The following is a 17,142-nucleotide window of genomic DNA, read 5'->3' as shown; positions in this document are numbered from 1 at the left end:
CAAGTACTCTTTACTGATCGTGATAATGATGATGACAATAAAATAATAGTGGCCAGTATAGAAAAATACATAATGTTGCTATGTACCAAGCACTGTTCTAAGAAGTGCTTTCCATACTACGAATGCTTCACTAAATGTTACGTGAAACACATGTACAGCAGTATCATATCTCAGTGTTCCCAGCTCTTGGAGGACCTCCGCAGCACCTAGCATATTGCCAGCAACACTGTCATAATTGTTTAATTGTATATTTGTAATGAGTATTCAGTAATCACAATTCTGGTGAATAAAAAAGCAGAACCAAAATTTTACATAAAGGATACAAATATGTGATCTCAATATTTAACTGAAGTAATGTCGTCTTGTTCCATTTACCCTTACATTGCAAAAATACAAATTCTAATATCTAATTTTAGACAGATTTATACAGTTAAAAGTGCTTCAACCTTAAAAAAGTTTTATTAGTATTTCCCTCTGAATACATCTCTTTTACATTAAGCCCCAGCATGTCCCAATAACGTAATTATTTTCCATGTTTACATGGCTTTGGTCTTGGCTCTGCTGACACTCCCATTGTTCTGTACGGTCTCTACAGTACAGCTTTTACCACACTGTTTTATTGCTCAGTTGATCACCTGCCTTCCTAACAGAAAATAAGCTCCACGAAGACAGGACCATGACTAACCCCTGCATCATCATGTTCCCCAGTGCCCACAGCTATGTTTAACACTTAATTAATAGCTGTTGAATGAGGGAGGGAAGGAAGGAGAGAGGAAAGATCGAAAATACGCTATGATATATAGATTGATGAGGACATTTAAAGTTGTTTTTAGTCTTTTATTATTTATGATAGCAATTCTACAAGCAAATATGCAGAGCGTTCATAAATGAAGTTTTAGCATATGCCCCACGTATATCTGTTTTATATTCTTATTAATAAAAAAGTCTATGATACAAGTATGTAATACAGTATTAAGAAAACTGTCTTTCTTAAAAGAAACAGAAAATACTAAATTGAAATAAACTAGGTAATTTAATTATATATATATATACACACACACATACACCATTGGAAACTACCATCTACTCACTGCCGTATCATCCTCAATCACTCAAGCATATACACACTATCCCTTAGAAATTTAATTACTCTAGCCCAGGGTTTCTTAACCTCATTACTACTGATACTTTGCATTGAACAATTCGGGAGGGGGGGGGCGCTTGTGTTTAGCAGCCTCTCTGCCTCTAGTCACTAGATGACAGTATCACACCCCCCCCCAACTGTGACAAAGATGTCTCCAGATGTTGTCAAGTGTGGGGATGGGGAGTCTGCAAAACTGCTCTGGGTGAAGAAGCACTGCTCTGGACTAATGATTCCCAAAGACCCAAGTCACAACCTCCAAGTCAGGTGAAGTGGGATATATTTTATTCAAAAGAATCTTATCAATATCAACGCACCCTGCCCCCACCCTATAACCACTATTATCGATAGAAATGTGCTGTCCCCCCAAGGCTGATTGAGATCCTTTCTCCAGTGATTAATTATGATTAAATTTTCTATTATACCACTAAAATAAAATTGTGACATCTTTTAAAAATAAAATACTTTTAACCAAGGAAATTTACCATCTTTGATCCATTACTAAATTACCACTCATACAGTAGATTATAGAAACATTTCCAAAATTAGTGTATATTTCCCTAGGACATAGAGATAAAAGTAAGAGCAGTGCCAAAAAGTGGTAGAAAAAATAGAAAAAATTATAAAGATGATAGGTTTGAAGTGGCTATAAACATCCAAGCGGAGATGGAGAAATTTAAATAAATAGTATCTCATTTTTAAAAAAATATCCAGCATCTACAATGTCATGCTCCGAGTCAAGTATGCACACAACACAATTTGGTCAAATGACTTAGCACTGCTTTTAAGATTTTACTGGTATATTTTCAGACAGACATAAACTTCTATTCTGATGAATCAACCAGATGGGGTTCTTTGGAAATGGGGGAAGTCTATAATGAAGAGATATAGTACTCTGAGAATGACCGCCAACCAGGTAAAGAAATTTGCAACTGGAAAATATTACTGAATTTAGTCTTCAAAGGAGAATTCATTGCTTCTTCCCCTTTTCCTATGTATCCTATTTATATCTGTCTTGTGGCAATTAGATTTTTAAAACTGTGTGGAACTAATTCATCACCACTCAAAGAATGAATCCTTAAAATGTCCATTTATTTCTAATAAACTATTAGAGGGAGATTTCTTCTGCATGTCAGATTCCACTATTACAATTCAAGCAAAGGAAAGACTCTTCAGTCCTTAGGACTGCAGTTACAGTTTGATTTGCTTCCTCTGACCATAATTAAACACATACACACAAAACATTTCAGACTACTAGTGGAAAATTTGGCGATGATCTTTATTTTTTACCTTTCCTTTTAATTTCTTTCTGTTCCATGTGTTTCCTTCTAGATCACTCTAGCACATTTTAACCTAAAGAGACTTTATATTGGGTGATAAGCACATGATGCAGTGTGCGGATGATGTTTTACTGAGTTGTACACTTGAAACTTGTATGGTTTTATTAACTAATGTCACCCCAATAAACTTAATAAAAAACAAGTACTTTTACCTACCTACATTGCATGGATCACCACAGTACAAGCTTCCTAATTTATTCCACAAACAAATCGCAAGAAAAACAATAAAGAAAAAGAGAGGGGAGAGGAGGCGAGAGATAAGTAGACAGGTGATTGATTGACAGAAATCTTCTATATTAATGGAAATGTAAGAAACATATAAACCAACTGAAATACATGAATTTTTTTGAAACCGTAACTGAATAAACAAAAAGATTATGAGACTACTGGGGAAATACGAACACTAAGTTATTAAACACTATTTAAAAATTCGGGTTTCTAGCATTCTAATAGTATCAGTTATTTTTTTTTTTATTAAAAATGAGTTCTTGTAACTGACATAATCATAGATCAGGTGACGTCGCACCTGAGAATTGCATCCAAATGTGGGGGAGGTGTTTAGAGGGCAGGACATAAAATAAGACTGCCTACATGTTAGTAGCTGCTGTAGCTATGCAGTAGGTACACAGAGATTCACTACATCACTTTTACTCATGTTGAAACTATTCCAAAGTAAGAAGTTTCACAAACTGAAGAGGAAAACATATTTATCTTTTACGAAAACTAGTCTAAAAAGTTATATTTGGTATTCAAGCAGATCATTTCACAAACCATCCTGACATCTCTATGCAGCAATTCCAAGAGGAATGAGAAAATCAAGATCTACTAATTAGTAGAAAGGTTTTCAATTCCCTATTTGATGTGGGGTTTCCCCCCAAACCCCTACGCATCCAACAATCATTACCCAGATTGTGTGGCGCACAGTTAATAGAAAGGAAAGAGGTAAGCCTACTTTTATAAGAAGCATTTAAATACGCTTTGGACCAAAGCAAAAAAAAACCAAAATAGTAACACCTATGTTACCAGCTCATGTGTCACATGTCCACTTCAAGAACAAATGTTTCTGTTGTGCATCACGATCACTTCATGCACACCACAAGGCCACAGGCCAAGAGGAAGCAACTATGTGCAGAATTACATAAAGAATTCCTCAACCAAAAATTTAACCTGAAACAAAGTCTCTTGCCAATGCATCTTTTAAATATTTAGTGCAAAAAAAAAAAATCAAAACTCAAGTAACATGCTTTTTGACAGGGAATATAAATCCATTTACTTATTCCATATGTAGCACATCGCAGAAACATTTCTGTACTTACTATGCCTTGGGGGGAGGGAAATATCTAAATTAACGGGTAAACCTTATCCAATGATGATTTATTAAGTCATGTGGGCAAAAAGTGATTATTATAGAGGACTATCAAGTGGATCACAGCTATTAAAAGATGACTGAATATATATGAATCTATATTCACACTGTACAATTATAGTTACATAAGAACAAATATGTCCTAAAACCAGTTAGTTGGCCAATCCAGATCTAAAAAGTTAGCACATTTTAAATCAAAATAATAAATTATGTCTCAAAGATTATGTAGTATATTCAAAAGTGTCTCTGTGCTTCCAGGAGACAACTATTTCAGACAGTATTTTAAAGCACACACTGTGCTGCACTCTGCTAGCTCCACTAAAAACACACTGATCTGCTGGAGAAGTAGCAAGAATATATCTGTACAAACTGAAAGTTGTCCTGCATGATAAATTCTAAGAATTACTGTATATAAGAAAAAGTTTATAACTCTGTCATGTATTGCTGCATGTTTTGGGGGGGTTTGGGGAAAATCATGGATCATTTATTAGAGCAAGAGGCATTTAGGGAACAAATATTTAACTAGTTTCTAATTGTGCTACATAGAACCCCAGAAAACAAAAGAAGAGCATGAGGTTTTTAATGCACAAATAAAAAAAATTTCACTTAAAAGAGAAAAAAAGAAGGTTTAAACTGCTGCCTAAATAAAGTCTTCAATTTTTTAAAGAACTCTGTTTTCTATACTGGGATTCTGGTTAAGGTTTTACATATAAATTTACTACCTAAAATGTTTGAGAAACAGGGGTTTGTTCCCTGCCCCCCTTTGGAATGGACAAGGACGGCACCTATGACCTCTCCGGGGTACAGCCAACGCGTGCCGAGGCAGGACACGCGGCCAAATGCCGGTACCCCTCTTTGCACTGGACTCTCAGCCAACGATCCGGTTCAGCAAACTACTTGTTTATCCATCATCAGAAGAATTCTTTGGGGGAAAAAACCACAATATTTTTCTCCCTGCTTATTGTGATCTGATTGGGAAACTCTGAAGTGAATGAATACATATCCTTGGTCGAGGGGGAGTAAAGCCTAGGAAAATCACCTTTGAACTCATCCTTCCTGCCTCTCACCCTTCCTTCTGGGAGTCATTATGCTCGAATCTCTTCTCCGTAAGTGGGAGCAGTGATGAAATGGAATGGGAAAGGCATCTGGCCCCAAGTACCCACCCAACATCTATAGAGGACGACCTTAGGAGGTCTCAGATTCCTGATCACATCCTAAAATAACAGGTCACACTGGAGATGATGTGGTCACTTTAAACCTCACGTGGATATTTTATAAAAAGTGCCATGACACTTTAGATTAAGGGCTACAAATGTCCCACTTTTGACCCATCACCCAGAATTCAGAGATTCACTTCAAGTTTAGTTCTTCAGACTTTGATAGTATGAAGTCTGACCCTTGCTTTCGTGGGGGAGGGGAGCAAAAAGCAAAACAAAACACCACCTGAGTGTAATGCCTGCTGGCCACCCCTAGCAGACAGTAAAGAAAAAGCCTGCACTTGATGCCTGAGACAGAAAAGTATCTCAAAATATGTAATTTACCTCTTTGTACCCACAAGCTATGCCAGGCTCGTTTAATAACGTTTAATTATCGGAGGGATTTAATGTCATTATATGTCTTCATAACCCCCTCTTCGATCTCTGTCCCCAAAGCTGAGTGTTCCTTAGTCCAAGTACACATTTCAAATATCAGTCTCACCATCTTTTCCTAGTAAAATGTAAGGTCCTTTCATAAGAATTACAAAAAAGAATTGTGATTATAGCACTGACATTAACTGTAGACACAATTTCTCAAACGACAGCCATAAAATAGGTGGTTGTGGTTGTTTTCTTTCATCTCTAAATCAAGCAAGGAAAGTCTTTTCAAGTGATGGGTAAGATTTATGGAACAAACACAGAAAGTATGTATAGAAAAATTACAAAAATACTAAGTACCGTTACAGATGACTGGATTGGCATTTAACAGGCTGAAAGAAACCAGATCAATCTCAATCTTGCTGGGGTCAATTCGGGTGCTCAAACCAATAAAACAAATTTTTTTCTTCATGTTTGTGGACCAGAAGTGCTAAAATATTAACCAAGTCTGAAAATGTCATGCACAATGAAACCATTTATAAATATTAAAACACATTTAAAATACTTATTTGTATCAAAATCTGCTTAATGAAAATAGATAGAAGATATAATAAATCATTATGACAATACTACTAAGGAAAAATAAATATAAAATATCATAGTTCCTGAAGAAATCATAAAGAGGAAGGGAAAATGAATTAAGCAAAGATATTTTAACATGATTTCATCACTTTAATCCCAGAATTTATAAATAACACTAGAACAAAATCCACCATTAGCTATTATAATAAAAATACTACAGATAATATATTGGTTCATATCATTTTCTTGCAATAGCTTTAAATTACTGTTTTCCTTCCAGACTCTAAAATCTATTGTCACATGCAGATAACTAGGCTTCAAACTAAAATATTAGAACAGTGCAATTACATGTAATATCCATTCAATAGAAAGAGGTAAGAAAATTAGAAATAGGGTATAAAATTATAAATGTCTCACTTTTAATGAAAACTGGATTCATTCGTGCATATTCAGTGTCTAAGATCTAAAACATCATAAGATTATCAGTCAGCTTTCTGCTCTATAACAGCAAGTTGAAGAGGACTCTGAGTATCTGAACTGTAATAATCTGTCCTAGAATGAAGAAAATTTATATTTAAAAGCTTACTAGACACTGGTTCTATTTCAGACATGTTCCGGTATTCATGTGCAGTGTTTTGTAAAGTACTCTATTTCCATTAGCATTATACATTTTTGTTCTTCAGCAAATCAGCAAGAGACTAATGGCACAAATCAATATCATACTCTTCATAGCAACTAATATTAGGTCATTTATTACAGCAAAGGCCACTAGGACCTTAGCTAAAGGTATATCAGGCATTTCTATTTGAACACCATTTAAAAAAAACCACACTAATGTGTCACAGGTGGAATGAGATTTTCTTTTATAAAGTAGTCTTCATCGGCTTAAGTACCTTCAGCTTCTTACAGTGGGTGGTAAGGGCAGAAACACCTCAGAGAAAGCCAGCCATGCCTCCTAGGGGCCTTGCCACCAACTGCAACGCTAGAAGAGATGCCCGAAAGAGAAGGAAGGGGCAGGAGAAAACAACAAATTATTCCAAATCCTTTCATCGCCAGGAGCTTCCCACGGGCCAGCGGACAGCCAGGTCCCCCACGTGGAGTGAGAGGGAAGAAGCGGGCACGGAGCCCACGCCTGATGGAACCGCGACTCCGCAGCGACTCAAGGAACAAGTTACTGAGCTTCCCTAGGCTCCACTCCTTGCCCTGTCCCACAGGCCAGGGCACTGTCCCAGGGCTCCTCCTGACAACCCGAAGCCAGGCCGCTGGCTACGCAGTCACAGCACCTCTGACACAGGCGACTTTTCCTACTTCATCCTGCTGAGTTCCTAACCTGCAGCACTGCCTGATTACAGACTTTTCTGCTTATTACTTAGAAAGTCCAACCAATTGATCCAGTAATGCTTTCATTTTTAATTTACCACTTCTCATTTCTAAGATGTGTAAAAAGGATATAAGGAAAATTGCAAGAATATTAAAAATCACCTCCAAGAACTCAAGTCATGTGAAACTAAAGGATTTTCCTTTAGATAGTTGTGACTGATGAAGAAGAAATTTCATTGTTATTCCATTAGGTTAGTAGCCAAACACAGATAAGAAGAGCAGGTTAATGCTGTTAAATACATGATCAGCCTAGAGTGCTTAAAATTAAGCTCAACAGCTCTGACATTCTGGAAGAAAAGAGAGGAACAAATCCCTCAGGTCCCACTGAAACACTGCAAACAGAGACAATACAGATACAGTGTGCTTTGCATAAGACAGTCTGTCTCCAGACGAACCCCTGCCGCCTCACAATATGAAAGTTCCCCAGAACATGAAGCGCTTTTCATGTAGGGCACTTAGTCGCAATTTCACTCCCTTTCTAATCACAATGCACAACCATCTCCACCGCCTTGTGACAACGTAAGACAACTCCTAGATATTCCTGAGGAAACCTCATCTTCTCACTTCAGCTAACTCACAAAGCAGGCATTCATTACACAAGGGGTACTTAAGAATTATCGGTTCTTTATGAGCAACCAAGTGATTTTCCCTTTTCCCAATTTTAATTAGAATATTTTTCACCAAAAAGAAAGCTACACCCAGAATGCAACAAAAGACCCGAGGAAATAGTCAAGTCAGCAGAACGTGAGGAGCCAACAGGGACACCACAAAGTGCTTGCTTACACTGAAGCATGGGGATTCTTTTCATTAGAGAGAACTATTCTTTGCCAGTTTACTCTTATTTTATATTTAACTCACATATGTTTGGTTACCTGGCTTCTATACTCCCAGGACCCTGGGAACAGTAAGTTAGAAAACAGGGCAGAAGCTCCTAGGGCTGAGACAAAATAGCCCAAGAGCAGACACTGGGAACAATTACTAGACAATAGAAAGAGAAAGAAAAATTATTTTTAAAAAACAGAAGATGAAACGCCAGAGGCATCTCAAAGTGGGTATTTTTAGTTCAGATAAACAGGTCCACTCTCTTCAGTAAGCAAGTGGTGGTAGTTTTACATCACAGGCCAAAACAGCTCTTACAACTGAGACATTTTGAAAGGTTACAACAAAAAGGGTTAACTTTTTTTTTATCTAGACAATCATTCCTAAGAAGGCTGTTAGAGACTTCCAAATGACTGAGGCATAGTTTAAAAGAAAGGAGGAAGGAATACTATGTAGCTTAAGGCCTTTTGAGGAAGGGGAGAGGGGGGCTCACTTAAATGATATTTACCAACCCCCTCCCTATCCTTTCCCCATCTTCTACCAGCAAACTCTGAAAATATATGCCTACCAGAGAATGCACTAATATTTACATCATTTTTACAATATACTTTTCTACTATAACATATAGTTCCATCTTACCTTCTTGCATATTGTTGGTCCATCCACACTTGTGCTCAGAATGACCACTAATTTACAATCATCAGAAAAGTGACTTCAATTCCAGGTACTACAGTGTGGCTTGTTGAAAGTCAAACCCAAAACACTGACTAGGAGTGTCTCTCAATGAACAAAGAAATCCTATTCTGTTGCCAAAGGGGATAAAAAGACGAGCCTAACCCTGGTAACCTTAACACAAAAGGAAGCTAAAAAGGCAGGGACTCGATAGGAACAAAGGATTGTTCTTTCTGATGACATCAATACGTATTAAACACGATGTGCTACACATCCTTCTATCAATATCTGAGATGATAAATTTGCAAATTAATACTGTATCGGCCATAACTGCATAAAATTACCATAGCACCCTCTTTAGAAGAGATTTTGATTTATTTAATGGTAGTAACTTTTATGTGTTTAATGTTTCTGAAATTAAAGGAGTTGGTGAGCCACTGTCAGCAAGCAGAATACAATGTACGAGAAATAATTACGCTTGCGACCTCATGCCCCGTAAGGTCACTCTGCATCACAGGCCAAAGGAAATCAGGAACCATCAGCGTTTACCTCAAGGAGTCACTGCCTGGAATGAAGGGCAAGTGTGGGTATATTTCACCAAATAGCAGGTGCCTGACCTCATAAAAAAGTCAATTATCAAAATGCTACACGTGGAATGTCACATATAAGAAATACATAATATTGGATTATGCAAAATATCTTCACTTCAAAATAAATCTGAGACAACTTAGAACATTTTATCTTCATCCGGATTATAATACAACAGCATAAAATAGCATTAATTCTTCCTTATTAAGAATAACCAATAAAATTTTCAAGTGTTTTGTAACACAAGTAATTGCAAATACATGCTAAAGAGTGAAATCTCAGAAAACATTTACAGCATTTATGTCGCTTTACAAGAACGTGTGCACTATTTATCACTCCAGTCCCTTTACTGTGAGAGTAAGAATCACAATGTACTTACCCTCACATTTGCTATCAGGAAGCAGACATTAAAAGCACACAGACTGACTGTATTTGTAAGGGACAGAATGTTTCCTAACAGGTTCAAGGACAGAGCTCCACTACCTGAAACAAAATTCTTATACCACTCAATTAGGACTTGCTTTTAGTAAAAATTTGTGAACTGGCTTTTCAGTTAAGTTGGACTGTTGTTCCTTTTCTTCCCCAGTGATTTCTGGTCTACTGCCAGAGTCCCTGGGGAATATAAATCAAGGTGAATTCTGAGGCAGTGACAACAAGGAGACCAAAACTACAGAATCCAGCACAGGAAAGGAAAGGGGCCAGCCAGCCAACACTCACTACCTGTGTTACATACTGTGCTGGGTGCTGTCCAAAGTTTCTCCAGTGCTCTCAACAGTCATAAGAAAAGCAACTGGCTTCTGGCCCACTGCTTTCCTTACGTTCTCAGACAAACCCACAGAAGGCTTTTAACGCATAATGCACTTAAAATTCCAGAAGACCCGAGACAATATGACCAGCTGACTTGTCATCTACATCCCAGCTCAATCCCTTATTGCCTGTGAAGTCAGAGAAAGTTGCTGGCTGCTTTAAACTTCAGACTTCTCACCTCTACGACGAAGGGCTATCACAGTCTATCAGCCCACTATGACATTCTGCTCTTCAGAAAAAAGCATTTTCCGAGTTTCAAATAACTAGCCAAGGGACTCTTAAATCAAGCTCAGTCATAAGTTAGGAGCTGCCAATATTGCTTAGGCAATTATTGCATATTTTAATTTAAAAGTGCGTAGGATGATTAAATTATAAGAAAATATCTGATGAGTGGTGTATTTACCAGATATATTGCTTAATATTTTACCTACTTTGGTGAATAAGAAGATTCCTATGCTAGAATAAGTTTTAGGTTTCTAAAAGATTGCTCCATGCTGCAACTTGCTACAATAACCATCTCCTTAAACATTAATGACAATGGCAGAAGCGTCTTCACTACAAGCATGCTGATGGCAGGTGTGGGCTGTCCACCAGCTGGCTCCATAACCTCTTGATCCCTTCGGACAGCAAATCTGTTCCATGGCCCTGTGTGGTCATTCCTCATTTGCTGGATGCTTTCTTCTCCTTTCACACACTCAGAATCCCTGCTCCTTTAGCTTGACATCCTTTTATTAAAATAGAAAGCTCCCAGTAAAGCAAATTAAAACTAATTTTACACTCAGTCGATGTAAAAGTTCCAGAATAGATTAATATATTATAGCAAAGCTGTTAGAGCGAGATGTTCTAGTTACATGTAGAATGCCTGTTTGTTTATTCTTGTGCTAAAAAATACAATTGTAGTAAGTGATAAGATTAAAATTTTAAGTAAGCCAGCATTCAGTTAAATTATAAAGTACTCCAGGACCCTATAACTAAATACCAAGGACTTTAATTTACATGAATGGAAAGGTTTAACTCTGACCAAGAACCATCTAGTTTATACTTATTTAAACAACAATGAGGACCGGACCATTAAGAGTAATTTTTTAGTTATATTTCTGCTCCTTTTTGTTGCTGTTGTTAAACTTAAAATGGCTAAAAATGACACTGTCTAAAAGCAAGATTAGTTAAGCCAAATACCTACTCATTCCTATACCCCAACTCTGTTTAAAATCTAAGGAAGCTGCAGGGAGCAAGCCAGAATAAACAGTGGGTAAGATAATGAGGTCTGTAGTCTGACAGTCACTAAGTAACTGAGGGACCTTCAGGAAGTGCTTTAATCTCTCTTGGCCTCAATTAACTCATTTGGGGGGAAAAAGTGGGGGTGGTAGTGATAATAGTGCCTGCTTAACAGGGTTAGTGCGACCAGTTAGTGAAATAATACAGACCAGGTACATAACAAAAGCCTGACAGAGAAAGTGTTCAATATGGGAGGATGTGCCGTTATTTTACTTGTACTGCCTCCTCTCTGGACTCTCTGGCCGACATCTGGCCCAGCAACATGTACATGTTTATCACTGCTTCGGGGAGTAACCTGTGATCACATAATGCCTTTACATTCTACCCAACGCATTCTCTTGGTTCAAAGATAAAATAAAATGGCATCCACCACCATTGCTACTGGCACCTCTCCTCCCAAACTGCCAAGAACGCAAGGCTGTGCTGATCTTAGGTGTCTTCCTTAGACCGTATTGTTTCTCAGTAAATAGTCTTGACTAAACAGATTAAAAAAATTTTAACTGGAGCTGTTAATTTGTGATGTTTTGGTTATATGTGCAATGTATATATTTGCATTTACAGATTATGAATGTATTTATTTAGCAAATATATAGTGCTTACCATGGCTTATGCACAATTCCATGTGCTTAATAAAGATTAACTCATTCCATCCTCAAATAACCCTATAATGTCTCACTATCTTCATCTGTGACAAGACTGAGGCTAAAAAAGGTTAAGTGTCCAAGGTCACCTACCTAATTAAACCACCACTACAGTCACTGCTGGCAAACATCTGGTCGAATTATACCAGTTATGATAATTGTAATCCTGTTTGAATCTGGTTTTCATTTCCTTCTTATCCAATCATGTATTGTCTTTCTTGACGTGTACAATGAGTATCTCATTAACAAAAATAACTGGTATTGGCAAAAGGTCATTTAATACGAATCCACCTACAACCCAGGCCAAATTCCCAGAGTAAAACGTTTTTGCAAAGTTTCATTGAGACTTTATCTTAAAAAAAGTAAAACTGATTTATTTTATCTTAAACAGATTAAAATTTAAATTCTGAATTCTTTAGGAAAATGAAGAATGAGTCAACTGCCAAACTTGAATGAAGCATACTTTTCCAAAATGAAGAGATGATAGCACAAATACGAATTTTCCTCAGCGCACATTTGACCTAGCAGCATGTTTACAAAGGTTTCATTATGCAAAAAATATTTATAATTTCAACAATTTTCCCCCAGGCCTTTCCCAATCCCTTCAAAGTATACTCATTTGAAAAATCCACCAGTCAAACCCTTGCTAATGTTCTCTTTTTCAACAGTACACTGGTCTAACTCTACAAGATCTTGATTTCTGAAGGATTCAGCTTGGAAAGCATCTGCCTGTGTCTGCACTTGCTTATCAGATCAATACGTAACAAGCTGGCACGATAAGCATAATCATGCAATGGGCAGAAACTGAGGCTAGTGTTAAATAGGGTAGGATTTTGGAGGGGATTAATTTTATAAGGGGTCAGTCTATTAGTGAGCATCTTGGTATATAACTATTGGGGTTTTTTGTTTGTTTCCTAACCAAACTCCAAACCATAGGGATTTCATAAAATGAATGAGCAGGATTTGGAAGATCTTTATTTTCACCTGAAGGTGAAAGACTCACTTTTGTTGACAGGTAGTAGCAAACATATTTGTGAGTTTTGGTGCTTTCCTATCGAGCATGAAAAGCTTTGTGGATAAGTATGAGAACTCTTACGAGACATGACGTGGTCCATGTACTGCGGTAAATAAGGAGCCCAGGCATCGATGGCTTCCTTCCGTCCCACCTGCTCAATTCTTCTCAGCTCTGCGAGAAGCAGGGCCTGTGCTGCTTCTCTGACCTGAGAAGACCACAGATCCCAATGTGAAAAAAAGCAGATCAGCCAGTGAGGTGTTTAATAACCAGAAAGTTCAGAATGAAAATATATAAACCACATTTATTTACACGGCAAAAACGACTAACCAAGCAATGAATTAAGGACTTAAAATGGAATAAATTGGATGCCCACAAATCAAAGACATTTTAATTACTGTTCTCACCGAAAAATATTTCAACACTAATAGACTGAATTGTGTTTGAACATTTAATCAGCTTTGGGTTTCAATTATCATTTTCCAAAAGCTTTTAAAACATTCTTGCACTTTAATTTTGCATTTTCAATTTTAAAATTTCTACATATATATTGTTAAAAGTCATTAGAACTATTAAATTTGTTTTCTCTTTTAGCATGAAGAAATTTGAACTTATCTAGTGAATTCTTATAATATATATACTAAATAGGTATTGTTTACACAAACATACAAACCTAAGACATGCTTAAACAATTTGTTTTCAACAAATAAGCAAACCTAATTCGTGTAACAGCATAAGCCCTACAGAAGAACACTAGTTTTCAAAATTGTATTACCTACATTTTTCTTCCTTGTCTTTCTTTTATAACAACTGTTGTTTTGCAGTTTTAGTTTAGTTTTGTTTTATTTTGGCAAAAGTGCCACGCGCATGGGTTTAAATAAGCTAGTCAACTGTCAAGTGATGTACCAATTAATTAATTATTTATAATTGAAAAGATAGCAGCATCTGATATGAGTTTGAACAAAAATTGTTAACTATAATTGACTTTTGAAGTGAATGCAAATATTATTCAATGCAAAACCATGACAATTTTAGTATGCTGCAGTTCCACTTGTAATTGAGAGAAGACAAGGAAAGAAGCAAATATGTTAATTACATTTGATAAATTAAAAATCTTGAGTGATGCAAACTACTCCAACTCTATAGATTTGAAATGCCATAATAAGGAAAGTCTCCAAGTCCCTGGTGATATTATATGCCAAATAATATCTAATAGAGTGTAGTCCATTAACACAAAATAATAGCTCTCATTTATTGAGCCCCTACGACTTGTCAGACTCTGCACTAACTGTTTTACTTGTGTCACCTTATTTGACCCTGACAGCAATCCCATGAGGAACATATTATTATCCCCACTTTACAAATGAGCTTCCAACAGGTTAAGTAAATTGCTCAGGGTCACAAAGTTAATAATTGGCAGAACTGATATTTAAATCCAGGTCTCTTCTATTCCAAAGACCTTCTCCTTTTATTATAACACAGTACCTTCCACTGGACTATGGCTATTCTTAGAATTTGATTGGTGAGATGATACCTGAGTGTGTGATTGGGAGGACCTGGGTGTAGGCATGTGTGCGTGAATGCATGTGTACAATCTGCATAGAAACCAGTACTTAAGAAACAGTTCCTGCCCGGCCGGGCGTGGCTCAGCAGTTGAGCGTCGACCTAGGATCCAGGAGATCGGGGTTTGATTCCCGGTCAGGGCACATGCCCGGGTTGCGGGCTCGATCAATGACTTTCATCATTGATGTTTCTATCTCTCTCTCTCTCTCCCCTCCTGTCCTCTCTCTGAAATCAATAAAGATATATTTGAAAAAAAAGAAAAGAAACAGTTCCATAAAATATATGAAACTCTTTATCAAATACTCACTGGTTAAAAAAAAAGTAAAGAAACATGTAAGCAGGAACATTACTGTTTATTACATAAACTAAAAAACCATAAATCCATATTTTCTATCACATAATAAATAGGTGATAAGAAATTAAACATTAACCATTTTATTTTAAATTTACACTTGTCCAGTGATTTTTTAATGTTTTTGTTTTCTATCCATGTCACCTCAATATTACCTCCAAGCATCGATCCTGCCACCTCCGAGCGAGCATCTCTAGAAGCGGAGGCCTAAATTTGTCCAATCCCAGCAGATCTGGCAGCATAACACAATGCATAGCTGCCAGCTGGCTCCATCCTATTAAAACGTAATATATTAAAAATATGTTAAACATTTTGGCATTCTCTAATTCAAAGATTTTTATTTATGTAAGTACACCAGAAACAAGAAAAAGGCAGATCTGCTAAATTGTTATAAATTATTTCAATTTATTACTAGCTATTTTTGTACAGAATTTTATATCAAATGTATTTCATCTCTAAACCATGTAACTGGTACTTATAAGAACTCTCAAAGTCTTAAAACAAATAAAAATAAATTTTTGCGTGACGTATTTAAGAGGTCTACATGGAAAACACATTAAATCCCTCTAAAATAAAACACATATTCAGGGATGAGAAGCATAGAAATAAATAGGCACCATATCTACAGACTTGAAGCCACTTTCAGTTAAAGGGGCATTCACACAGACATCCAAAGACAGGTTCCTGTCCATCTTTAGGCCTGGCCCTCTATCTATTACATCATGTCAGTCAACAAAGATGTCCCCTTCTCTGTCAGAGGGCCTTTAATTAAGGTACTTATTGATCCCTCTTCTTAGAAAGTGACTCAGATATTTAATCACAATCAGAGTTGAAATAAGTAACATACACTAATTTTGAGAGGAAAATGCATTCAGACATTCCACAAAATAAAAGGCTCATCATCCAAAATTTACAAAATCTTAGGTTTAATTAACTCTATGGGAATAAATATTGTTTTCCAAAATTCTAATCCACAATACATAACCTGATTATATGAAGAAGAAAGACAACACTGTAAACCACCACAATATTTAAAAGTACTACTATCCAGACATTCTTAAATAATCATGGAAACCCTATTTTAAAGGTGTCCGAAAAATATATATACAATAAATGCCTCATTCTTCCCAAATTATATATAATAATTATATATATATAAATTATATATAATAATTACCATTACCTCCTGGGGTAACATTTAAAAATAAACAATCAAGAATGCAAAAAAAAACCCACTTGTTTACTACCTTATTACAAGGTGAGTTATCTTTAATCATAGAATTTCAGCAAATCAATGTTTTAAAATAATCTAAACTGTAGCATTCTAAAATAATAACAAAAACCCCACCTCAGAATGATTATTGGGATTGTAAAAAAAGAGTGTGAGAGTGAGGGACCAGCTACCTATCTAAAGATTCATCCTGTCAGTAGGGAAATTCTCTTCAACTGAAAATATACAATTATATTAATTAAGGTGATGAGTATGCATTTTTAGATTATAATTTACTTTCAACAGAGGGATATGTATATATACATATATATACACATACACACATAAATATATATATAAATATAAATTACTACCTAATAATTTTTTAAAGTATTTTAATGTCTCATAAAAGTATGGAGTGCATTTATGAGCTAAATTTTAATATGATGATTCTTACCATTCTGCAAAGTCAATAGCTTATTTTTTAATTAAAATATTTCTATATTTCACAATAGCTTAACAAAGATGACCCTAATTATTTTTGCTAAAATCCACTCTTAACATACTAACCTTAGTACAGGTCTCTGACAGGAAAACCAAAGAAAAAAATGCATTAAATTTTTCAGTGCCCAGGTTTTCTTTTCAAAGGAGTAGTATTTCAAACATGGGCTCTGTATGTTACAGATATTGCAACTCTCTTTCTATTTCAATGGACTAGAAATATTGGTTTTTAGTGACGAATCAGCATTATTCTGGGTTACATTTGAGATTTTATAAATTTCCTCCTTTTTACATTATACAAACCGGTGAAGACTGA

At 36.1% G+C, this 17,142-nt stretch overlaps 1 protein-coding gene across 1 annotated transcript in view; it reads right to left on the bottom strand.

The window, feature by feature from the left end:
• The window catches only part of WDR7 (WD repeat domain 7), a 273,398-nt gene that overhangs the window by 174,053 nt on the left and 82,203 nt on the right, over window positions 1-17,142 (bottom strand). The window contains exons 18-19 of the mRNA XM_016223510.2: window positions 15,271-15,389; window positions 13,285-13,408 (exon numbers count right to left, since the gene is read on the bottom strand). Of these exons, the coding sequence (XP_016078996.1) occupies window positions 13,285-13,408; window positions 15,271-15,389 (243 nt within the window). The remainder of the gene's footprint in view (window positions 1-13,284; window positions 13,409-15,270; window positions 15,390-17,142) is intronic.

Source organism: Miniopterus natalensis, chromosome 7, assembly GCF_054644295.1.
Source record: "Miniopterus natalensis isolate mMinNat1 chromosome 7, mMinNat1.hap1, whole genome shotgun sequence".
Classification (NCBI taxonomy): domain Eukaryota; kingdom Metazoa; phylum Chordata; class Mammalia; order Chiroptera; family Miniopteridae; genus Miniopterus; species Miniopterus natalensis.
Note: the sequence above shows the minus strand (reverse complement) of the source record. Positions and strands in the feature narration are given on the sequence as shown.